Source organism: Chiloscyllium punctatum, chromosome 46 (assembly GCF_047496795.1).
Source record: "Chiloscyllium punctatum isolate Juve2018m chromosome 46, sChiPun1.3, whole genome shotgun sequence".
Taxonomy (NCBI): domain Eukaryota; kingdom Metazoa; phylum Chordata; class Chondrichthyes; order Orectolobiformes; family Hemiscylliidae; genus Chiloscyllium; species Chiloscyllium punctatum.
In genome coordinates this window covers 54,462,907-54,488,699 of record NC_092784.1, presented here as the reverse complement: position 1 = coordinate 54,488,699, position 25,793 = coordinate 54,462,907, and the positions used below count along the sequence as shown (strand labels likewise).

At 43.8% G+C, this 25,793-nt stretch overlaps 1 protein-coding gene across 1 annotated transcript in view; it reads left to right on the top strand.

Moving 5' to 3' along the window:
* Nucleotides 1-612: 612 nt before the first annotated feature.
* Nucleotides 613-25,793, top strand: part of gcdhb (glutaryl-CoA dehydrogenase b) — a 29,845-nt gene continuing 4,664 nt past the window's right edge. Inside the window, exons 1-10 of the mRNA XM_072564253.1 lie at nucleotides 613-834; nucleotides 10,902-10,940; nucleotides 11,207-11,350; nucleotides 14,082-14,144; nucleotides 14,292-14,462; nucleotides 14,566-14,695; nucleotides 18,468-18,684; nucleotides 21,358-21,461; nucleotides 23,487-23,612; nucleotides 23,739-23,899. Of these exons, the coding sequence (XP_072420354.1) occupies nucleotides 735-834; nucleotides 10,902-10,940; nucleotides 11,207-11,350; nucleotides 14,082-14,144; nucleotides 14,292-14,462; nucleotides 14,566-14,695; nucleotides 18,468-18,684; nucleotides 21,358-21,461; nucleotides 23,487-23,612; nucleotides 23,739-23,899 (1,255 nt within the window). The 5' untranslated portion in view covers nucleotides 613-734. The remainder of the gene's footprint in view (nucleotides 835-10,901; nucleotides 10,941-11,206; nucleotides 11,351-14,081; nucleotides 14,145-14,291; nucleotides 14,463-14,565; nucleotides 14,696-18,467; nucleotides 18,685-21,357; nucleotides 21,462-23,486; nucleotides 23,613-23,738; nucleotides 23,900-25,793) is intronic.

The window sequence follows — 25,793 nt, the reverse complement described above, 5'->3', positions numbered from 1 at the left end:
CAGAATAGAAACTGTTGGGAGGAACTTGTCAGGTGTGGCAGCATCTGCGAAGAGAGAAAACAGAGCGGAAATTTCGAGTTTCAGAAATGCTGCGGGGCCGGGCCAGCAATTTCTGCCCTCGTGGCTTGGTGTCAAACTTTGTTTGGTACAAAAACAATGACTGCAGATGCTGGAAACCAGATTCTGGAGTAGAGTGGTGCTGGAAGAGCACAAGCAGTTCAGGCAGCCTCCGAGTAGCTTCGAAATCGACGTTTCGGGCAAAAGCCCTTCATCAGGAATTCCTGATGCTCCGGTTTCCTCCCACAGTCACAAAGATGTGCGGGTCAGGTGAATTGGCCATGCTAAGTTGCCCGTGGTGTTAGGTGATGGGGTAAATGTAGGGGTGTGGTGTGGGTTGCTCTTCAGAGGGTCGGTGTGGACTGGTTGGGCCAAAGGGGCCCTGTTTCCACACTGTAAGTAATCTAATCCCAATCTAATCCAGAATCCCACCCCTCTTTGTGTCAGGCGGGGGACTGTTTTTTTGGAACATTCCTGCAGCGATTGGTCACAGGGGCTGCCAGTCAACTTTGGGTGTGTGTGTGTGTGTGTGCGCGCGCGCGCAGTTATTTCTCGGAGGGCCGTGACCTGGGGAGGTGCTCAGAGAGTTGGCAGTTGGCGAGGGGCGGGAATAATCTGGACGACGATCACGACCTGTTCCGGCCGCCCCTCCCCCCCCCTCCCTGACAGACCTGACTATGGCCCTGAGACAAGCGGCCCGGAGCTTCTTGGGCACCGCCAGGCGCACGGCCGTCGTCAGCTCCTTGAGGACGCAGGGGACGGCGAAAGCCTTCAAAGGTAGTCGGGCCTTTAACATATTATTTAAAAAAAAGAGAAAAACAATGTCCGCAGGTGCCGGAGACCAGGTTCTGGATCAGAGTGGTTCAGGCAGCATCCCTTACCCATATAAAGCGCTGCCTCGCTTAAAGAGACGGGGTCGTTTATTCTTAGACGCTGTTGTTGTGTAACTTTTGCTCGTGGTCGGTTGAAGGTACCAGGACCTCGTGGGCGGCTCGGTGGTCAGCACTGCTGCCTCACGGCGCCAGAGACCCCGGTTCAATTCCCACCTCAGGATTGCACGTTCTCCCCGTGTCTGTGTGGGTGTCCTCCGGGTGCTCCGGTTTCCTCCCACAGTCACAAAGATGTGCAGGTCAGGGTGGATTGGCCATTGCTAAAGTGTTAGGTAAGGGGTAAATGTAGGGGTATGGTATGGTGTGGGTGGTGGGTCAGTGTGGACTTGTTGGGCCGAAGGGCCTGTTTCCACACTGTAAGTAATCTAATCTAATTTCTGTTTTTATAATCACCCAGATGGTTGGGAGTTGGTGGCATGCGGTCACGCCAATGGTCATCCAGAGGTCAGAGGTTACGCACTAGGGATGCAATTCTGATACCTACACCCCCCCCCCCATAAAAAGTGGATGACATTTAACTTAGTTAAATAGTAACTGGATTGTAAAAGCTACTATCGATAACGGTGACAATCGACTGTCATTTTTTAAAAAAAACTCACCTGATTCACCATTCTTGCCCAGTTTAACCTACATGTGGCTCCATACCCACAGCAAATGTGGTTGACTCCTAACTGCCTTCTGAAATGGCCGAGCAAGCCAGTCAGTAAATGTTGACCTTGCCAGTGACACCCAGATTAAATAAAATGCTCAGATGTGGCACCAAAGAGACACGCGTTTTGAAAAGAGGTCATAGAGATGTACAGCATGGAAACAGACCTTCGGTCCAACCCGTCCATGCCGACCAGATATCCCAACCCAATCTAGTCCCACCTGCCAGAACCTGGCCCATTTCCCTCCAAACCCTTCCTATTCATATACCCATTCAAATGCCTCTTAAATGTTGCAATTGTACCAGCCTCCATCACATCCTCTGGTAGCTCATTCCATACACGTACCACCCTCTGCGTGAAAAAGTTGGGTCTCTTTTATATCTTTCTCCTCTCACCCTAAACCTATGCTGTCTAATTCTGGACTCCCCAACCCCAGGGAAAAGACTTTGCCTATTTATCCTATCCATACCCCTCATAATTTTGTAAACCTCTATAAGGTCACTCCTCAGCCTCTGATGCTCCAGGGAAAACTGCCCCAGTCTGTTCAGCCTCTCCCTGTAGCTCAGATCCTCCAACCCTGGCAACATCCTTGTAAATCTTTTCTGAACCCTTTCAAGTTTCACAACATCTTTCCAATAGGAAGGAGACCAGAATTGCACGCAATATTCCAACAGTGGCCTCACCAATGTCCTGTACAGCCACAACATGACCTCCCAACTCCTGTACTCAATACTCTGACCAATAAAGGAAAGCATACCAAACGCCTTCTTTACTATCCTACCTACCTGCGACTCCACTTTCAAGGAACTATGAACCTGCACTCCGGGGTTTCTTTGTTCAGCAACACTCCCTAAGACCTTACCATTAAGTGTATAAGTCCTGCTAAGATTTACTTTCCCAAAATGCAGCACCTTGTATTTATCTGAATTAAACTCCATCTGCCACTTCTCAGCCCATTGGGTTCAGATCCTGTTGTAATCTGAGGTAACCCTCTTCGCTGTCCACTACACCTCCAATTTTGGTGTCATCTGCAAACTTACTAACTGGACATCTTATGCTCGCATCCGAGTGTTGGAAGAGAGAAGCGGGGCTGGTATTTCTGTTCTTGTGCAAACTTTCAATCCCTCTATTGTATCTTTAGGTAAAAGTTTAAAGAAAAGTTGGGGGGGGGGGGGTGCGAAAATAAGAGCCATCCACCGCCACTGAATTAAAATCACCCCCTAGATGCTCATTTCAATCTGGGGCTGCTTTAAATTGGCAAAGTAGTTAGGTAGAGATATTGAAAATACTTTAATGGACAAATGACTTCCTTTCCTGTGATGATGATCACTCCATAATGTTTGGCTCGAGAATGTAGGAGCCCCAGTATCCTTCTGGTCGAAGCTGACCTGTAAATATTCAATGGTCCACCTCTTCCATTCTGGGGAAGAGATTCTCCCACTCCACATCCTCTGAAAGAAAAATATATGTCATTCTCTGCCTTTGAATGGGAGAGGCCTTATATGTAAATAGTGTCCCTCGTTCTGTTAAAGTACAGATTTGCGATGGCCCAGGCAATCCCTTGTGGACTCAACCTATAAGCCTCTCTTGGTTCATCATGGAGATCATACTCTTGGTAGTCTGGAATGAAAAAATTCTTACGGACAGTTTAGTTTAATTTTAGTCATCCCCTTTATTTACCAATAGCATCACTGTTACAACATAACACTGATACCTGTAAGCTAAACTAACTAGGTCCTAATAACCGAGGAGAATAGGATATGGCTCTTCCTTAAAGAGCCCTGGCAGGCAACTCTGCTGTACAGTCACAAACAGGCTTCCTTTACACAAAAAGTTTACAAAAGCACTGTATAATCTTAACTAGACAGATAGCAGTGAAGGACAATAATTTGGGAGAGAAGTTAATGGATATCGAGTTTCGTTTCGAGGTCAGAATCAAACAGTGTTATTAATTTCACAAAGGAACAGCTGTGAATGTTATCACTTGGTGTCCTGTTTACACAGACTCACTGATGTTAAGGCAAATTGCCTTACCCTCCCTGCTTGCCTATTTTCTAGTGTGCAGCAAATGTGTTCTATAATTCAACATTACATTTTAGTCTGAATATTTAAGGACAAGTTTTAAGGCAAGTTCTAAGACTTGCTCATTCCCTCCTTTTGTCATTTCATGACCGCTACATAGCTTATACAAGTATAATTAGTCCATTTAGTCGATTTGTATTCTCAATAAGTCAAGTACCCCCTCTGGCGAGTCATCATCCGGAGAAGCAGAGTCTGAAAGATACTAGATTTCAGCGTGGAATTACGGGCATGAAGGTACAGGGGTAGACAAGGGTGGATTAACCAGATTTTTCGCTGGCTTAGGTGAAAAGCAATGTACGGTTCATTTCATGCATAAGCGGATGACAATATATATTCCTAGGATGAGACCAAGGATTATCAGTATGTCCCACACAATCTGTCCGCACAGCAACCATAGCCAGCAAGTAACACCCCATCCACATGAATCGGACAATGCTGGGGCAGGTTTCTTCCCTGCATCTTGACCCGTTTTATTGATAACATCTGTGTCGTCCAAAATGTCTTTTGAGAAATCATCAATGTAGGTGTAACATTGCGGGCCAATGACTGAACAAGCACCTCCTTCTTTAGCAAGGAGGTTATCTAGCACTAGCCGATTCTGAAGCAGCATCATCCAGGTCTCCTGTAACTCTTTGTTCACCAGTTTCAGAGCATGGGCTGTTGAGTTGGCAAGTTTTTCGACATTATAAACAAGGTCACTTTCTGATCTTGGGCCATTTCAACACCCCAGCCAGGAATAAGGCCTCCCAGCAACTGGTTTGTTGTTGGAAGAAGTTGTGTCAGTCCCGTTTTGTTTTTCCTTTACCTTGTGGTCCGTACTGATTCACAGGTTGGTGGGCGTTCCATTCATCATCTACTTCATGGTGGAGGGTAAAAAGTGGTAAGGTGTATACTAGGCCACAACGTCCGTTGCAGTCATTGGGTAAATATGGGTAGGCATTGTTTTCACATTGTCAATGAAGGCTAAAAGGAGTTCCAAAGGTGCACTTCTGTGAGTGAATGACGAGTCCACTCAGAGCGAGAGCTGCTTTACTTGCCTCATGTCATGGTACCAGAAGTTCTTTCAATGCACCATTCGAACAGTGGAACAAAGTTAACGTTGAATCCTTCAGGTTTGTTAGTGCACTTCACACAGTGACGTGCTTCTGCTATTAAATGGGTTCTCCATCACAAATGAGGGATTGCATAAATGAGTGAGTCCTATTTATACACTGTACATCAGAATGATAGGGTGATCAGATAACACATGATTTGCGGATTTAGTTTGAATAAAGAAACCATTAGTAACAGAAGGAGGATGGGGAGTGCATAGTATTTTTGGTCTTTCTTCATCTTTCCAGCTTGTCTTGTTAATTACAGTAGCTACCGAATACAGAAACATGTTAAATGTATTTCTGTCAGTGGCGGTAGGTTGGCTAGGAGAGGATTCTGTCGAGAAGGTGTGGGTGATAAGTCTCATGGCAATAGGTGCCTTAGGGTTTGGTGATTTCGGTACTATGTGCTCAATACTGCCATCTGTATGGTTCATTTTGAGAGAGGAACAAACAAACATTTCCAAGTAACAGGTTTTGGTTAAAGGAGCGGATGAGGTTATGGAATTGTGCCATCTCATGATGACTAGCATGGAAGTGTTGCGAGGATGACAATAAGGTCACGAGTGATGTTTGGATACACAATGTGAGTAGTTTGAGTTTCAGCTGGGCAGCTGCATTCATGACTTCCAATGGTATTAGTACAGGTTTCAGTTATACAGTCACATTGGAGTTTTAGCCGGTCTGAGAAATCACAGAAGAGTTGATTACATCTGGGTGCATGTACTTGGGTTAGGTTTTCATTGGATGCCTGTATCAGTACTAACACTAAGATTGTGAGGGGTATACAAACTTACAATGTCCTTTTGTAGACCGATGTTAAACGTCCTTCTACTTTTACTGCTGTTTCAGTTGTCAGAAGAACTTGATAACGACCTTTTCAGCAGGGGCCAAATGTTTCACGATTGAAGTCTTTCAATAGTACAGAGTCACCAGGGTTAATATCTTTAAACATTGGAGCTCTTTCTTCTTCCTTCCCTGGTACTCAATAGGCTTCTTTGACCTGTTGATGATAAGACTGCAATGCTTTGGTCAGCTTAATCAGGTACCTGTGCGTCTCTTCTGCCATGACATGCACATCAACAGGGTGTTGGGCAGTTAATCGTGCAGACCAGGGAGTCCTCAGGGGCTTAAGAATGTGTTGTTGGAAAAGCGCAGCAGGTCAGGCAGCAACAAAGGAGAAGGACAATCGACGTTTCGGGTATAGGCCCTTCTTCAGGGGTTGTCCATATCTCGGGTCAGCCGCTGAGAATCCCGTCTTTCTGTATCATGGTTCTCATATTAAAAAGGGCAATTGGGAGTACTTGCAGCCAATTAAGACCCGTTTCTTTGACCAACTTGCTTAGCTGACCTTTTAGGGTACCATTGCTCGGGGATGGTTGGCACAATGGAATTTTTTATTCATATTCAAACTCTTACATGGTGCCTTGTTTAGCCCTGCACAGAAGTGGGGGCCATTTTCAGAAGAGACCATTATTGGTATTCCAAATCTGGGTATGATTTCACTTTAGTAGAATTTTACAAGTAGTTGTTGCTGTGCAGTCAGTACAGGGATAAGCTTCAATCCATTTACTAAATACATCGATTATCACTCAGCAATACTTATCAAGTTATCTAGATGTCATTATTATTATAAAATCTAACTGGATAGTATCAAAAGGAGCACTTGGCAAGGGAGTTGTATCTGGTGGACACTATACTCCTTTCCTGGGATTATGCTTTTGAGATATTAAGCAATTTGCAGCTGCTTGTTTTGCTTTTTCTTGCAGGTGGGGATTCCACCAAGTTTGGAGAATTCCGTCCACTATTCCCTCCTTACCTACACGTGTGTATGAACATAATTAACTAGAATAGGCAGAAGCTAGACAGGCAGACATGTCTGTCCTACTGGTGTAACCCAAAGCTTGTAACTATTTACACACACCCTCTGAAAGAAAAATATATGTCTATCTCTGCCTTTGAATGGGAGTGGCCTTATTGTAAATCGTGCCCTCGTTCTGTTTCTTCCCACAAGAAGAAACCTCCATTGTGGTGACAATGTCAAGTCACTTAATTTGGAACTCAGAAACAAGAAGTGTGTAAATGTGTTTAAACTGTAAATGTGAGTATCACTTAAAAAAAGATACCTTTGTCACCACTTTTCGACTTGCATGAGACCCTCTGTCAGTCAGTAAGATTATGGCTGATCATTGTCCCCAAGGCTATGTTTCTAGCTGATCTCTTCACTTCTTTAAAGTCCAAAAATGTAACACTCCCAATCTTGAACTTAACAATTGAGATCTCGGGTAGAGAACTTCAAAGCTCAGGATATCTGGTCGGCATGGACAAATTGGACTGAAGGGTCTGTTTCCATGCTGTACATCTCTATAAGAAATTTCTCATTTCTGTTGTAAATGGTGGACCCTTTATCCTGAGACAAAGTCGCATTGTTCTGGACTCTCCAGACATAATCAACGTTTTAGCTACAATCCCTCCTTATTGTGTGTTATTAAATGTAGGATGAATCAATGAGTTGATGAGTCAATTTAAAAAAAATGAATCAATCTTTTGCGTTGCATGCTGGAGTACAGAATAAAAAAAGAGGTGACACTGAACCAGTGGCAGGGTCTGCCTCTTGGGTGCAATTTTGAAAACGCTATTGTTGATATGAAAACAAAACAAGAGGCACAGTGTCTGTTCATTCGGATGATTCAGGGTCAAAGAAAGTGAGGTACAAAGAAGTTAGGCACAAAAACAGAAATTGTTGGAGAAACTCAACAGGTCGGGCAGCATCTGTGGTGAGGATGCAGAGTTAACGGTTCGAGTCCAGTGACCCTTCAGATGTTTTTCCTTTTTCATAGAAACTCAAAAGTTGCAAAGTGACCTGATAGAAGTCTTCCAGTTTACAGCAGGCTTGATGGGCCCAGTGGCCGACTTCTGCTCCAACATCTTGTTGTCTTACGACACTGTATAATGAAAAGAAATTGTTGTCTTGACTCATCTGTGAAAGCAATTAGTAGGAAGAAAGCAAATTAGGAAAGGGGAAGTGAAAAATGGTTTTCTTGAATGAGGAACTTGCAGCCGCAAACCATTATTGAAACAGCATTCCATATGCTATGCCAGGGAAACTACCGAATTTCCATTAGGGGAATATGCAGTTTTTATTTGAGCAAACTGGATTAAACGAGGTGGTTCATTTGAAAACAGATACAAATATAAGTATGATGGACTGAGTTGGTTATCCCTGCGTTGTAACACTGCTGTTCAACATCGGTGATATTTTTCCAAATGCCACACAGCTTGTGTCATGGCCTCTTTTAACTCCGACCGCTTTGTGCCATTATTAGATTCAGGTTGCCCAGACTTCCCCTCGTACATGGTGCGAACAGATCAAGGAGTCTTGGGTTGGGTTTGAATCCAGGCCCCAGTAATGGAAGTCTGATATCTAATCTATGAGCACCAGCTAATTTTACCCAATAGGGAAGAATTACTAATTCTCAGTCTAACTTAAATGCCAGTTTAATAGCTAATGTGTGTGTAAGTCAACCAGTTAAAAGTGACTCTTTGCTGGGATACTGCAGTATCATTTCCTGGAATGGAAGCAGCAATTTAAAAAAAAAGTCACCAATTCTTCTTTGACATTTATTTTTGCTGTAGAGTCACTTGGTCAGTCTACAATAAAATCCATGTTGTGAATGAGTAATCCAACTGCTTAAACATTTATTGAAACTTACCTTGGCCTGTAGATTTGTTCTCGTAGGACATGGGAGATTTTAACATTTCACCACCTTGACAGGAACAGCTTAACAGCACAGAACAAAGCCTATCACATCCACATTGGTCAAAAGTGACCACTTGTTCTAGTCTCATTTTTCAGCATTTGGTCCATAGCATTGGCATCGCAATGTTATGAGGATTTCTGCATCTACCACCCTGACAGGCAGCGAGTTCCAGTTTCCCACAACTCTCTAGGTGGGGGAAAAAAATGTTTCTTCCTGCCCCTTACCTTAACTCTACCTCTGGTCATTCTTCCCTCCTTCAAGGGGAAACAGTTTCTTCCTGTCCACACTACCTATGCCTCTTTTAATTTTATACACCCCACCATTTGATTGGGTAGTGGTTGGATTGATTTGGTTTATCATTGTTAGCACTGCTGTCTCACAGCACCAGGGTCCCAGGTTCTATTCCAGCCTCAGGCGACTGTCTGTGTGGAGTTTGCACATTCTCCCCGTGTCTGCATGGGTTTCCTCCCACAGTCCAAAGATGTGCAGGGCAGGTGAATTGGCCATGCTAAATTGCCCACAGTGTTAGGTGCATTAGTCAGGGGGAAATGGGTCTAGGGGATGGGTTAATCTTTGGAGGGTCGGTGTGGACTTGTTGGGCCGAAGGGCCTGTTTCCACACTGTAGGGAATCTGATCTCATTGTCACATGTACTGAGATACTACATGTACAGTAGTGAAAAGTATTACAATAAAAACCAAAAGAACTTCAGGATGCTGTAAATCAGAAACAAAAACAGAAGTTGCTGGAAAAGCTCAGCAAGTCTGGAAGCATCTGTGAAGGGAAATCAGCATTAACATTTCGGGTCCACTGACCCTTCCTCAACAGTTTCTGAGGGCCCAAAACGTTAACTCTGATTTCTCTTCACAGATGCTGTCAGACCTGCTGAGCTTTCCCAGTGAAAAGTATTGTTTTGCATGCTATCCAGACAAATACCTTACAGAAGTACATCAGGGTAATAGAACAGAATGCAGAATATAGTGTTACAGCTACAGAGAAGGTGTAGAGAAAGACCGAGAGGTGATCTTTACCACGTGTGATCTAGTTGTGATCTTTACAATGAAATTTTGATTTAAATATTGTTTGTTCACTCAGTGCCATCACCAGTAAACTCTCAGAACCACAGAAATCTGGTACATTCATCAGATTTGATAATTCTTTTGAAATCTCTTAAATTGCTCTTAACACTTGATAGGGTATCTGTGGTTATTAATTCTTCACTATTAGCCAGAACCTACAATTCTGATTGCCAGCTCAAAGACATTCCAATTCGTTAGATGCGCACGTTAATTACAGTTATCCATTTTCACTCTCCCCTTCCCAGAGTTTCCCTGAGAAATGTACCTGATGGCTCCCTGAGTCCGCTGAGATTTACAAACTCCATCCAACATAATTGAGGACATTTGATTTTGCATACAGAGGAAGCTCTATTATCGGAAGGACGTGGGTGGGGAGTATTTCCCTCAGTTAATCGAATTGCGGATAACCTGTATTAATCTCTGTTTTAAGATGTTGAGGCTGGTGCAGTTCTGATTTTGAGGTTCATCTTTTGGTCTTTAAAACTGAAGGAAGTAGTCTGCCTCTCAAAAGGTGCAAACATTGCCATTGTAAACTGCAATTTAAGCTGTAGTCACGTAGCAAGAACATTGTGCTGCTGGTACTGAGGTCAGTGGAATTGTCAGTTGTGAACTGTAACAACTCAGGAACAGATTGAGATTTCTTTTTAACTTTTTTTTTTGCCTGATGGTTTCAACAGCAGCAGAACGTAAAGCTCTTCTTTACTTAGAAGACCCAGTTCAGTTGTATCCAATAATTAAATAACAAAACTGTGCACGATTTCTTTGGAGCAAAGCTACAATGAGTAAGATTACACCTAGTCTTTGTACCTAGTTGAGGGGATAGGCTGGGGTTTTCTATCCAAAGAAATGGCATGAGTACCTGCAATTAGATTCATCTGGATTCTCAGACTGTAGTCAGTGAAAATTCTGGAATGCATTCCCTAAGAGCACCGTGGATCTATCTACACCCAGTGGTTCAAGAAGGTAGCCCATCACTACCTTCCAGAAGGGGATTAGGGAGAGGAAATAAACATTGCCCTCGCCACTGATGCCTGCACCCAATGAAAAATAAATGCCATTTCTGGGCTACGATCATGTTTGATCACCAGGTCGGTTCTACAAAATGTCTAACTTCTCAAAGCACATAGATTGGCCTTTGGCTGCATCTCCATTGCTTAAACTTGGAGTTTATTTTTAGCAGGAAGTGACATCAATGATACGGCTTATATAAAGGTTAAGAATTCATAATGGTACAGGAGTCTACAACCGTTCAGAACTCGCTACTGAAATTACCTCTTTGTCCCACTTTACAGAGAAAGATGAAAAGGTGGAAGAGCAGAAAATGACCAAATGTAAGTTGAGATTTGCCGTTCATTGCGGTGATGTTCTTTTGTGCACTTTACACTTTTTAGTACTTCTTCTGCATTGTATTCAGAGCAATGGTGTGCTCCCAATTAAATTTGCGCAGTGCATTCATGGGTTAAGAAACCGCAGATGGTAGGAGTTAACCAGGGTTGTAAAGATGAGTAATTAACCCGTGCGTTAATGTCAAATTCGGTCACAAGGTTTGTTTGGGTATTTCTTTTTTAAAATTTGTCTTTTTTTTTCTCCCCCACAGTGCCTAAGGTCCAGTTTGACTGGCGTGATCCTCTGAACCTGGAAAGTCAGCTGACTGAAGAAGAAATTCTCATTCGAGACACTTTCCGCCAGTATTGCCAATCAAAGCTGATGCCAAGGATTCTTCTGGCAAACCGAAATGAAGGTGTGGAGTTTGACCTGAGGCCGTGGATTGGTTTGCACTCGATTCTTCCGTTTGGGGTCATGTATCCCCAAGGCATTCCCCCTCGTTGTGGGATTTCAATGTTTAACAATCCCACTCCCAGAGCCTCAGCAGTTTGGTCTATCATTCTTCCCTTTTTAAAGACCAGTCCCAACCCACCACCTTCACCACAGGCAGAGGAAGGAAACATAGACACCTAGAAAGTAGGATCAGCAGTAGGAGACTGTAAGGACTGCAGATTCTGGGAGCCAGAGTCAATAGATGTGGAGCTGGAAAAACACAGCCGCTCAGACAGCATCCGAGGAGTAGGACAGTCAACGTTTCGACTGAGGAGGGCATTTTGACCCAAAACAAAAGATTTTCCTGCTCTCTGGATGCTGTCTGACCTGCTGTGCCACATCCAGAAACAGGAGTAGACCTTAGAGGTTTGTCCTTAGACCTTAAAGATTTTTAGATCGGGTGCCGGTTGCCGTGGTTGTGGGTATGTTCGCTGAGCTGGGAAGTTGATGTGCAGACATTTTGTCTCCTGTCTCGGTGACATCCTCAGTGCTTTGGAGCTTCCTGTGAAGTGCTGCTGTGCTGTGTCTTCTGGAAGTTATTTGGTTCCATTCCTGCTGCTTTTGGTTGCCCATTCCAGATATTGTTTGTAGAGGTCAGTATATTGGGACCAGGTCAATGTGTTTGTTAATGGAATCTGTGGATGAGTGCCACGCCTCTAGAAATTCCCTGGCTGTCCTTTGTTTAGCATGTCCGATGATCGTTGGGTTGTCCGAGTCGAATTTGTGGTCCTAGTCATATGTGTGTATGGCTACCAGGGACAGCTGGTCATGGCATCTAGTGGCTAGTTGGTGTTTGTGGATGCGGATTGCTAGTTGTCTGCCTGTTTGTCCTTTATAGCGTTTCATACAGTCTTTGCATGGAATCATATAAGTTGCACGTGATGGGTCTTTTGTTCCGGTGAGGAGTTGTCTGAGCGTGACTGTCATGAATCCCAGTGGTCAGAGAAGTCTGGCTGTTAGTCCTGAGATGTTTTCCGAAGAGTAGGCCATTCGACCCTTCGAGCCTGCTGCACCATTCAATGTGATCGTGGCTGATCATCCAACTCCTTCCCCTGTTCCCGCTTTCTCCCCCAAACCTTTTTGGTCCCTTTAGCCCTGAGAACTGCAGTTGTCTTCTTCTTGAAACGTTCAGTGTTTTGGCCTCGAGGGCAGGTATCAAATCCACCTCAGCCCAACCAGGGATTGAACCCTGTGCTGTTGGCACTAATCTGTCCAACAAGACTACCTGACTGAGAAAATCTCACTCAGCAAGGAGTCTGAGGAATCCTGCGGGTGTAATGTGTGCGTTGTAGGCTGGAGTTATGGATTTTTAATGGGGGAGGTTCCAATTTCCTTCCACCTCAGGACTGACCAGGATTCTCTCCCACTCTTACTGCCTGCCAGTGAGGTACTTTGGAAGGATTTACAGATCGGACTGAACCTGTTTGGCTGTGTTATGAATGCATCTTCTTTGGCCAAACAAGTCCTGCAATGGGATTCAAACCCATTCATACAGGAATGACACAGAGTCATGTGACCAACATTGTTTAAATGCAAGTAGTTAATTAAACAAAGCTTTTTTTTTACTGATATAAAACATAACCAAAGCTCACTGTAGGAACTTAGTCAGACAAAAATTGCCTAAAGAAGGAAATATCAATACCATTGGCCAAACAAGAGGTTTGTTTTCACCAGTACCGATTTAAGCAGGAGAACGTGAAGTGGAGAAATGATATTTAAAGATGGAATTCCATAGCGTAGAGCCTAGCTTGGGCAGCTGAAGGGATGGCCTCTGGTGGAGCATAGTAATTGGGCATGGGGAAGCCAGACTCTGTGTTTGTTGGGAGGTTGCAAAAAGGGAGTTGAGAGACAATATTTGGATTTGGATACAAAGGCAGTATCTATAGCCAAAGCTCTGATTCCCAAACCAACAAACACAAGAGGTGATGGGTGTAGGGGATTTAACTGGAAGAGTGTTTTTAATATTCTTGCTGCCTGAAATTTCTGGGCTTGGAATTTTGGAGGTGGGGGAGCAATTCTCCTTTCAATTCAGATTTATAAATAAGTTCTCATTGTGTCAGAAACATATTGATTCAGAAAATTCTCCCGAACACATTCAGGAATTCATGACCCACTCTGCCCTTTTACGTCGCTTCTACCCATGCCTATGTTAGAGTAATAAAATTCTCCCACTATAATTATTCTGTAGCTTATGGTACTCGGTAAATTCTCTGTGAATTTCCTCCTCTATTTCTTGGGTAGGCTATAGAATGAAGCCAGTTCTAAAATACTACAAACTGTTTACACTACAACTACTTTCCATGTTGGCATTATTTTATTTATTCATGGGAAGTGGGCATTCCTGGCTGGCTAACATTTACCCGGCCGTCCCTAGTTGCCCCTTGAGAAGGTGTCAGTGAGCTGCCTTCTTGAACTGCTGTTGTCCACCATCCTGTAGGAAAGCCCATGTTAGGGAAGCTGAGGCAAATTTGTAAAACCCACTGAAATCAGCCAACTCAGCACAGACTGGGATTCAATCAGGTGCTGTCCTTGTTCGTTTGGGTTGGCCTATTGGATGAAAGATACTTGTCATTAGTCTTGTGTTCTATTTTAGCCTGTATCCAAATGAGATTGCCTTCTGATCTGTCTTCTACACCATTCTTAATTCTATCTAGTGTTTCATCGTGAAATCCTATCAGAAATGGGAGAACTGGGCGTATTGGGCTCGACGATTAAAGGTAACGGACCCTTCGGTTAAACCTTGAACTGCAGTTTGAAAAGTTGTAAAGTTTATATAGAGCTGTTTGTTTCTCTGTTTGATGGCTAGGATTAGATCCTTAGTAAAAGAATTCAAGTTTTAATTATTAGAAATTCTCTGATTCCAGGCTATGGGTGTGCTGGCACCTCATACGTAGCCTACGGGCTGATTGCAAGGGAAGTGGAGCGGGTGGACAGCAGTTATCGGTCAGTAATGAGTGTCCAGTCCTCACTGGTAATGCACCCAATCGCAGCCTACGGCACGGAAGAACAGAAGCTAAAATACCTCCCGAAACTAGGTGGGTGACCCAGTCTGCCACCTCTGACCAGTAGCTTTGCTGTAAGTTGCTGCAAGCTGATTGAATCACTGTCTTGTGTTTCCCCACCCTCCTATTCTTGTAGCCAAAGGGGAGTTGTTGGGCTGTTTCGGTCTAACTGAGCCAAACCATGGAAGTGACCCTTCAAGCATGGAGACCAAGGCAAGGTACAACAAGAGCAGCAACACTTACACACTAAATGGATCAAAGACCTGGTACGTACACAGGGAAGCTTTTAGGGAAAGTCACCATAGTCCCTGGGGCTGCTCTCTCCTTAGACAGAGAGAGCCACGACTAGTGGTGAGGTTGACCTGAGGGTCACTATACCTCGGGCAAGGTTGAAAAAAGTAGGACTTTCATGGTAACCTGATCTGGTCACTGTTGCATTTCATCCCAGCTACCAGCCAACTGTGCTAATCAATCCCCCAATCTTTTGGTTAACTATTCAGCCAGTATGTTGTGGTAAACCTTTAAGACTGCATTGGCCCCAAGTGCACCACTCTGTTCAGTTCGAAGTGCCACACTTTAGCAAGGCTGGCCGGGCCTCGGAGAGGGAGCAGGTGAGATTGACTGATTGACTAGAACAGGACCAGGGATTGAGGGACTGCAGGTCGATGGACAGAATGGAGTGACTCTGTTTGCTCTGCTTGGAGTAGAGAAAGCTAAGATGAAATTTTGATATGCGTTCAAAAGGTGAAGATGGTCAACAGAGTAGATGGCAAGGTTGGTAACAGACACAACTGGCAAAAATGACAGAGATGGTACTGAGTTGTGATGTGCCCGAGGGGGAGCTGGAAGCAAATTCAGGAGTAACTTTCCAAAGAGATTGCACAAATATTTGCAATAGGAAAGGAGTATTGGGGAATGGAATTATTTGGAAAACTCTACCAAAGAGCTAACATGGGCACAGTGGAGCGAATGGCCTTTACCTGTGCTGCACAATTCTGTCATGTAATGGATTGGCTAAAATTGAAACTCTGATTGTATAATAGATCTTTATCCTACAGCCTAAATGGAACAGTGGATGCTGAAACCAATTGGACCAAAGTTCAAACTTGTAATTTTGAAAGACAAAGTTAGTAGATACATTTCAATGCTATCTGCTCCTATAATGTGGAGTAAGGTGACCCAGTGGGCTCTTGTATATCAAATCCTTTCCCTTGATGTGATTGAAATTTTCTCATATACTCTGGGTTACAGAAGCAATCGGCTTCATCCTGTGTCCTGACCATCCTTTGTTATCCATGAAGATCTGCTAATTTCCAGGCCACAAACACACCATAAACCCAGTGTTTATGTGGCCTTAGATGTTGGCTTTGTTAGGAAGTAGAATGTTAATTAAAATTCAGCAAGCTCTGCTAGAAACTGTTTCTAAATGCTGTTTCGTTTTCTTTATTTGTAGCACTCTCTCTCTCTCTCTCTCTCACACACACACACACACACACACACACACACACACACACACACACACACACACACACACACACACACACACACACACACACACACACACTTGCCATCAATGCGGAGTAGTTGGGGCAGTGTCACATCGTGAATACCCCTTCCATGACCAACAATATGGACAGGATGGTTAACAAGGCATTTAGCACACTTGCCTTCATTGCTCAATCCTTGGAATATAGGAGTTTGGACACTATGTTAAGGTTGTACAGACATTGGTGAGGCCTGTTCTGGAGTACTGTGTCCAGTTATAGGAAGGACATTATTAAGCTGGAGAGGGTTCAGAAGAGATTTTCCAGCATGTTGCCAGGTATGGAAGGTTTGAGTTATAAAGAAAGGCTGGGACTTTTTTCACAGGAGCATTGAAGATTGAGAGGTGACCTTATTAGAGTTGTATAAAATCATGAGGGGTACAGATAGGGTTAATGGTAGTTGTCTTTTCCCTAGAATAGGGATTTCACGATTGGGGTGGGGGCACATTTTTAAAGTGAGAAGAGAAGGATTTTTTAAAAAGTCACGAGGGGCAAATTTCTTACACACCGGTTTGGTTCGTGTGTGGAATGAGGAAGTGGGTACAGTTACAACATTGAAAAGACATTTGGATAAGCATATAAATAGGAAAGACTTGGAGAGATATTGGCCAGCAGCAGGCAGGTGGGACTAGTTTAGTTTGGGATTATGTTTGACATGTTCTGGTTGGAGTGAAGGGTCTGTTTCTGTGCTGTATGGCTCTGAGTCCTGAAGAGAGACTTGAAGCTGGAGTTTCTGGCTCAGATGTAGGGGATACTATCTTCTTGAGCCACAAGGTGGCCTCGATGTTCGATGAGGACACAGTGATGCCAGTGACACAGTTCCACTTTATCCACTTAATCCATGGTCACTTGGAGTAGACGCTGGACAGTAGCGCTTTTAAAACAGGTTAGGAAAGGGAAGAAAAACTATCTTTATCTCCCTATGTTAGCCTTGCACAATTCTGATTGTAACCTGGAAAGGTGTGTATAACTGATCTGGCAAACAATGGAATCCTCTTTGTATTTCAAGCCATTAAAAAAGTACTGGGAATTTTCTGGCAGCCTCTGTAGAGAGAAGAACAGAGTTTGCATTTTCAGTGGAATATGACTTCTTCTTTTACCCGAAAAGTTCTGTTCCACTCAAAGTTGAATCTGTTTCTCCCTCCACAGATCTGTCTTTCCCAGCAATTTTTTAAATATAATTTCAGATTTCCTGTATTTGTGGTGTTTATTTTATGTCTTAACTTTCTTTCAATATTTCGATGTTTACCAAATTGGAAGCTCCGTGGGGGGGGTGAGTTCATTTGTAGTTTGGTGGGGGGGGGGGGGGGGGGGGGGTTGCTTTCTTGGTCACTACCTCTGTCGATGACTCAGTTTGTTCGTGATCTCAACACATTCAGTACAGGACTGAGGGAGTGCAGTACTGTCAGAGATGCCACCTTTTCAAATGAGACCTTAATTGACACATCCTTTTTTTAAAAAATTCATTCATTCATGGGATGTGGGCAGCATTGGCCAGGCCAGCATTTGTTATCCATCCCTAATTGCCCAGAGGGCAGCTATAAGTCAACCATGTTGCTGTGGGTCTGGAGTCACATGTAGGCTAGACCAGGTAAGTTTCCTTCCCTAAATGACAATAGCAAACCACGTAGGGTTTTCCTGCCAGTCAGCAATGGCTTCAAGGTCATCTTAACACTCTATTCCAGATTTTTATTGAATTCAAATTCCACCATCTGCCATGGTGGGATTTAAATCAGAGTCTAATGAAGAGTCATTTAGACTCGCAACATTAGCTTGCGTGCTCTCCATGGATGCTGCCTGACCCACTGTGATCTCCAGCATTTGTTTTTTCCCTCACAGAAAATGACCTTGGTCTCTTCATTAACATTCTAATAAGAACACTAGGCCAACACTTCCCCAAGGCCACTAACTGCTGCCTTGGCTCATCAATGAAGATTTCACTGCACTATTTTGAAAACAGCAGGTGAATTCTCCTGGTCTGTATTTGTCCTCTACCAACATCGTTTAAAATACCGATGACCTTGTCATTTTATTACATTGTTGTTGATGATAGCTTGCTGCGTTCAAGTTGACCATAGCATTTCTTATGTCACGACCGTCCCTGCGCTTGACAAATTCTTAATTTAAAAAGTAGTGCTTTGGGATGTCCTGCAATTGTGTCAAGACACTATATAAATGAGACTTCTCATCAAGTGTTGCTCGCTGTGAGTCTAAGCCATTAAGACAAATGCGTACCCAGCAACAACAGTGATTAGGATCTGAAATGTAGACCTTTCCGATACTGTTGCTTGCTGATGATCGCTGAAACAAATTGTAGCTCCAAAGTCTGTCCTGGCTGAGATATAATAATGGCATTGACTGGCAATTGAAGCCCCAGGATTGACGTGTGACTAACTTGCCCTCTGAGGCGTCCGAAGCAAAGAGATCTCCCCTTGAAGTGTTGCTGTATGAATTCTGTCTGTTTTGAATAACTTGAACCTGGTTTCCCGACTAGGATTACCAACTCGCCGATGGCCGATATCTGTGTGGTCTGGGCTAAGTGCGACGATGGGAAGGTGCGGGGATTTATTCTTGAGAAGGAGATGAAGGGCTTGGCCATGCCAAAGATTGAAGGGAAGTTCTCTCTAAGAGCCTCTCTGACTGGGATGATTCTGATGGAGGATGTGGAGGTGCCAGTGGAAAATCTGCTGCCCGGTGCAGTGGGTCTCTCGGTAAGTTCGTACCATCAGCACAACCACCTTTTTCATTTAAAAAATCTGAATCCTGTACCTGCGTGAATTTCTAGTACACTTTACAGAAGATCACTGGATGGAGCGAGGAGTGAGGAGATGGGATGATTAACTGATAATAGTGTATGTTGTTTTTCTGTTGTTTTCTCTTAAAACTGGGCGTATTCGCATTCTCAACATCCTGATTTGATTTGATTTATTGTCACTAAGTACAGTGAAAAGTTTTGTTTAGCGAGCAGTACAGGCAGATCATAGCAAACGAGGACATACAGATCATAGGGTGCTTAGGCAGAGTGAGGCATACAGGATTATGGCAGCACAGGAGGTGTACAAATCAAGGTCAACATTAAGTTAAAAATCTCACAACACTAGGTTACAGGTTTATTTGGAATCACTAGCTTTCGAAGCGCTGCTTCTTCATCTTCATCACCTGATGACGGAGCAGTACTCCGACAGCTAGTTTTTCCAAACTGTTGGACTATAACCTGGTGTTGTGTGATTTTTAACTTTGTCCACACCAGTCCAACACCGGCACCTCCAAATCAAGGTCAACATTAGATTTGAAATTGGAGAGGTCCGTTCACCAGTCTGATCAGGACAGGGCAGGGAAGAAGCTGTTCTTGAACTTGGAGCGTGTGTTCAAGTTTCTGTATCTTCTGCCTAATGGAAGAGGTTGGAAGAGAGTATTACCTGGGTGGGAGGGGTCTTTGATGATGTTATGAGAAAAGTAGACAGAGTCCATTGATGGGAGGATGGCTTGTGCAATGGTCTGGGCTGTCTACAACTCTCCCCAGTCTCTTATGGTCCTGGGCAGAGCACATTTTCTGCAGACTTTTCACAGTCTAAGGATGTGGGCTAGGTTGTTTAGGACAAAGATGAGGAGAAATATCTTCACCCAAAGATGAAGCTGTGAAATTCTCTTCCACAGAAAGTGGCTGGGCCCAAAACATTGAATATTTTCAGGAAGGAGTTAGATGTAGTTCTTCGAGCTAAAGAGATGAAAGGGTATGGGTGAGAAAGCAGCAACAGGATACTGAGGTGGCTGGTTGGCCATGATCGTACTGAATAGTGCAGCAGGTTAGAAGGGCTGAATGGCCTACTTGTGCTCCTGATTTCTCTTTTTAAAAAAAAAACTAGCTTTATTTCTCTCAGAATTAACAGTATATTGTGTTATAATCAGCCAATATTGTAAAGTGCTTGACCTGCCTGTATAGTTACCATTACAGCTGAGACCTAACCACTTTCTTGAGGGCTGCCATTGTTGCATTCAGTGGCTTCATCTGAAACATCTCAGGATTTATTTAAGAAGTTAAATTTTATTAGGAATTTTATTAAAGAGGCACTTTATCTACTGCCATATACATTGGACAGCATTTTATATGCACAGAACAGGGATGGAGAGGTTGGGTATCCCCAAATTAGTGATCCAGATACCGATCACAATTATGAGGAGACATGAGATGCTTAAGCACTCATTGGATAACATTGTTTTAATGATAAAGATGCCCTAAATAAACTTGTTGAATTGGGTCGGTTAAATAATTTATGTGAGATCTGGAATTGGCAATAAGTGACGTTTCATTGAGTGACTAGATGGATAAAGAAGAGAGTGGAAATACTAAATAGAAGTCTCTTTTTTTGCTGAAAACAGACTCCATTCAAATGGGGAAGTCTCATGACCTCACCAGCCAAATCTCAAGTCTGGACCTTGGCATTAGTCAGTCAGGGAATGTCACTGTTGCTGAGATGATGGGTATGGTGCCAATATCCCAAAACCTAACAGTAAAGGTCCCTGTAGATTTGTAGGAAATTAAACAGGTGGGTTTTCATTTGTAACTACGGACTCTGCAATGGGAACACATTCAATTCCAACATCAATAAACCTTCCAGGATCTCTGTGCATTCTGTTAAATAAGCCAAAGTCCCTGTCTGCTCCCTCAAAAGGATGTTAGAAATAAATACATGGTGCGATTTTGAAGTAGTGCTGGGAATTTCTTCCCACCCCCGGTGTTCTGATTAATCTTTACCCTTCACTTGCCGCCAAAACAAAATAGTCAGTGATCAAAAAGCTGTGATTGTAAATTGCCCATGCGTATCCTAGCTTATCGTGTTTTAGAAGGTCCTTTTGCTTTGAATGATCCTGAGATCATTCCTCTCTAGGAATGCACGTTCTGTTATACCTTATCTTTTCAAGTGGAAGTAACCATCTAGAATTTGGTTTGAGGATGGGGATGCGAGTTATGGGTCATGTCATTTCTCCACTGCTGCCTCACAGCGCCGGAGACCCGGGTTCAATTCCCGCCTCAGGCGACTGACTGTGTGGAGTTTGCACTTTCTCCCCATGTCTGCGTGGGTTTCCTCCGGGTGTTCCGGTTTCCTTCCACAGATGTGCAGGTCAGGTGAATTGGCCATGCTAAATTGTCCGTAGTGTTAGGTAAGGGGTAAATGTAGGGGTATGGGTGGGTTACGCTTCAGCAGGTCGGTATGGACTTGTTGGGCTGAAGGGCCTGTTTCCACACTAATGTAAATCTAAATCTAATCTAAATCACTATAAACTCCAAATGCTGCACGCTGTACTTTTGTTGGGTATCCCGAGAGTGATTTTCGAATATGGTTTGTAAGTGTTTTAATCGTTTTCTCTTTCTGCTGACCCAGGGTCCTTTCGGGTGTCTGAACAATGCTCGGTATGGAATCGCTTGGGGAGCCCTGGGCGCTGCAGAGTTTTGTTTGGAAACAGCCAGGCAGTACGCATTGGACAGGTAACAGCAGGAACATGGTGACTACAAAAGGTTGCAGTAGCTTGGGTTTCTGTTAATTTCCATCGCCCCACTTGATGCAGGTGCTCAAGGAGAAGTCACTGGGGGTAGCTCCCAGACGTTTGTTCAGGGTTGATTATGCCTAGAGTCTGTTAGTCACACAGCACAGAAACAGATCCTTCCATCCAACCAGTCCATACCGACCATTATCCCAAACTAAACTAGTCCCATCTGCCTGCACTTGGCCCATATCCCTCCAAACATTTCTTATTCATGTGTTTAGCTAAATGTCTTTTCAACATTGTAACTGTATCCACATCCACCACATCCTGTGGAGGTTCATTGCACACACGAACCACCCTCTGTTTTTAAAAAAAAAACTCTCATGTCTTTTTTAAATCTTTCTCCTCTCACCTTAAAAATGTGCCCCCCTAATCTTGAAATCCCCCACCCTAGGGAAAAGATACCTGCCATTCACCTTATCGAGACTCCTCCTGATTTTATAAACCTCTGTAAGCTCTCCTATGCTCCAGGTAAAAAGGTGCCAGCCTATCTAGCCTCTCCTTATAAATCAGACCATCCATTAATATCCATTGATAGCAGGACAAACCTTTTGGTTTGGCTTTTTCCCAGATGCACTAGTTTCCATAGGCATTGGTAACCAAATGGCTATGACATGTGAACCATGATAAAATAGTCCGGCCCAGTGGTCATCAGCTTATTCCAGTCCTGTCCTAAACCAGTATCACTAGCATAGTAGTGACTGGGAATGCCAATCCACTCATAAATAGACAGGCAGGGGGCTAGAAGAACATAGCAAGCCAGGCAGCATCAGGAGGGGGAGATGTTAACATTTGGGCTGTAACCCTTCTTCAGGACATCAGAAACGTCAGCTTCTCCACCCCCGATTCCGTCTGGCTTGCTGAGTTCTTCTGGCCTCCTGCCTGTCTACCTTGGATTCCAGCATTTGCAGGGTTTTTTTTGTCTCTAATCATCTCATAAAGGTATTCTTGAGCCTCTGTACTTCCTGACCTCTACTCCTAAGAAGGACAAAGACAGCAGAAACATGGGATCACCACCACCTGCAAGTTCCCCTCCAAACCACACTCCATCCTGACGTGGAATTATATTGGTCATTTCTTCACTGTCGTTGGATCAAATTTCTGGGAACTCCCTAACAGCACTGTGGGTGTCCCTATACCCAAAGAACTTGCAGCTATTGGAAGAGGCAGCTCATCCACCACCACCTCCTGGAAAATAACACTCACGTCGTGTGAATGAATAAATTGTTTTTTTTAAAAAAGGTGACCTGGGCTAGGATTGGCGAACTGTACAGCTGAACGAACATGGACGTTTCCCGGTCTAAATGCCTCACCTATTTGCCTTTTCTGTAACAAAACCAAAGGCAGGCACCCATCAGTGTGGTGTCTGCTTCCATGGCCGTGCCAAGGTTACTCAGCGTAATAAGTCACTGGTTGAGCCTGGAATATTTAACTAACCACTGAACGTTCCAGTCATTCCGCTGTACTTTGAGCTCTGCACCTGTTCTTGCAGACATCTAATTTGGCACATTGTAGAGTCCATCTTGCTGGAGAACAGCAAGCATGCCATCTCCCTACCTCCTTATCTGGATGTGTGCTTTCTCTTGGTGAGGTCTGACATGTGCAGAAATACACAGCTGTGCTGACAGTCTCTAAATCAGAGAAGGCTTCCGTTTACTTAATAAAGAGCGATTCACTCGTCCTGTTTGGGAACTATCACATTTACCTCGGTCCAGAGAAAGTGTTTGAACAATCCTGTGGAATACATATCTAAATCTCCATTGATGCGAGAATTCCAGAGATTAACAGGAGAGTAGAAATGTTTTGAGGCTGAAAGTAATTGGGGGAATAAATGTTTCAAGTTGGTGAAGGAATGATTAAGAGCGGATTATTCCCGCTTGCATCCTCCAGTCAGGAGGCTGGGGGGGGATTTCCCTCTTCTGTTATCTCTATCTTCACCAAACACTGACCTCCAATCTCATTGCAGGATTCAGTTTGGGGCTCCCATCGCGAGAAACCAACTCATCCAGAAGAAGATGGCAGACATGTTGACGGAGATCACACTGGGTCTTCATGCCTGCATCCAACTGGGTCGATTGAAGGAGGAAGACAAGTGGGTATTAATTACAACCCCCTGACTCTGTAACTTTGAGTTAACCAAGAGCAGAATCCACTCCACCGAGGTGTTGGAGGTCATGTTTATTCACCCCTTTATTTTAAACGTGTATCTGTACCGTAGGGCTGCTCCTGAAATGATCTCCATGCTGAAGCGAAATTCCTGCGGGAAAGCTCTGGATATTGCAAGGCAAGCACGTGACATACTGGGCGGAAATGGAATTTGTGATGAATATCACGTAATTCGCCACGTCATGAATCTGGAATCTGTAAACACTTACGAAGGTAAGGAATTCTTTTCATGATCCAGACAAATTCCCTTCCAGAACTTCCCAAGATTTCTGCCCTGTCACCCTTTGGTGAAAGGATTTGTTGGGTTTGGACCAATAGAAACTGATTCCTTTGGCGGGAGACCAATATTAATTTGGTAAATATCTGGCAAAGAGAAATAGGACATGCCTTCTATCTTTAACATTGGATGATTCACAATATACTATGCAGCTTAAGTGCAGACCATTTTTCCTTATTCATTCTCCCAGGGAGAAGGTCATTCTTTTTAATCACACCTTTGGGCCATTTGGGACTTAAACTCAACCTTCTGGCCCAGAGTAAAGACTGTACCATGATGTGCCACAAGAACCTTTTTAAGCTTTTTAATCTATGCTCCCGAGTCTTTCTCCACTGAGTGTCAGCTCCTGTCAATCAAAATTAGGGCCTGCTTTATATACACAATCAATTGACACAGCATTTGCAACATTGGCAAACAAGGGGGGGCTAGCTTTTTTTTAAAAAAAAAATTAGACCTAGACCATTCTGGGGAAATGTCAGGAAGCACTTTCTCAGGCGAAGGGTGGTGACAAGCTCTGCACAAAATGCTTGGAGTCAGAAAATGAGTCAAAAGGAGTGTCCTGATGAAGGGCTAATGCCCGAAACACCGACTCTCCAGCATCCTCGGATGCTGTGCTTTTCCAACACCGCATTTTTCAACTCTGACTCTCCAACATCTGCAATCCTCACTTTCTCAACAGAAAATGTTAAAACTGCATTCATAAATGTTTGAGTTAATTAAGGGTTACAGGACCAATGTAGGGTAGATGGAGTGGGGATACTAGGCAAGATCTCAGTGAATAGTGGAGAGGCTCGAGAGGCTGAAAAGCCTTCTCCTTTTACCTCCTCTCTCTACGCTGTTCCCAACCAGTTTGTTGGAGCTTTCAGGCACAGTGCTGCTCTCCTCCTGAAAGATTTAGTTTGGCAAGCTGTGACATCTTGAGGAATTGGAGAAATTTGTGCACTTGCTAACACTTGTCAGTAGAAAGTCACCGAGGGCAGTGAAAATTTAAGACCCCTGGGAGAGGCAAAAAAAACCTCTCAATCTATTCACCACGAAATGGGAACATGCCTTGTGAGGTTGAGCTGGAGTTGAATTATTGTGTTTGTTCTTACTCAGTCAGCTTGGCTTTTCTTTGAAGTCCCAAGAAAGAGGAAAACACAGCTTCACCTCTGTAGCACACGAGTTTTTATTCTGCACCTACCTCATTGCAGTATATGGGCCTGAGCAATGTTGAGACAGATCTACCTATTTAGCCTTGCAGAGTGGGTGGATTTTGTAGCACAATGAACTCTCATTTAGTAAATGATCCAATGTTCAGTAGTATACAGGCTCACAGAAATGATGGACCACAATGTCAAGAGAACTTACAGTAGCTGGCTCAGACACCAACACTTGTCAATTCCTTTTTGCCGCTTATGGTGGATATCTTGTGATGTTGTCTGGACACAGGGTGAATTTGCGTGGGTGACTTCGGTCATGTTGTCCATATAGAATTCTTTTCATGTATCTGATGCCGTAGGTCGATAAGATGCAGGTGTGACTGCATGTCATGTGTGGTATTACAGATACTTGTCATGTTTTTCTCCCCAATGGCAAATTACTGTGCAGCTCCCCAGCTTCACTCGGCCCTCGTATTCACCACAGTGGGTTAAGACTTCCTGATGTCATATGAGCATTACAAAGGTCATTCAGCCACTCAATCCACTCAGAGAAATGCTTCTGCAAACAGCAAGTCTTTTTTTAAAATCACTTCCAAATTTATGCTTGAAGCTGCACCCCTCCTCTCACCATCGAAGTTAATAGTTTGGGATTCACCAATTCCTGTTCCTGGTCTGTCTGATTCATGGG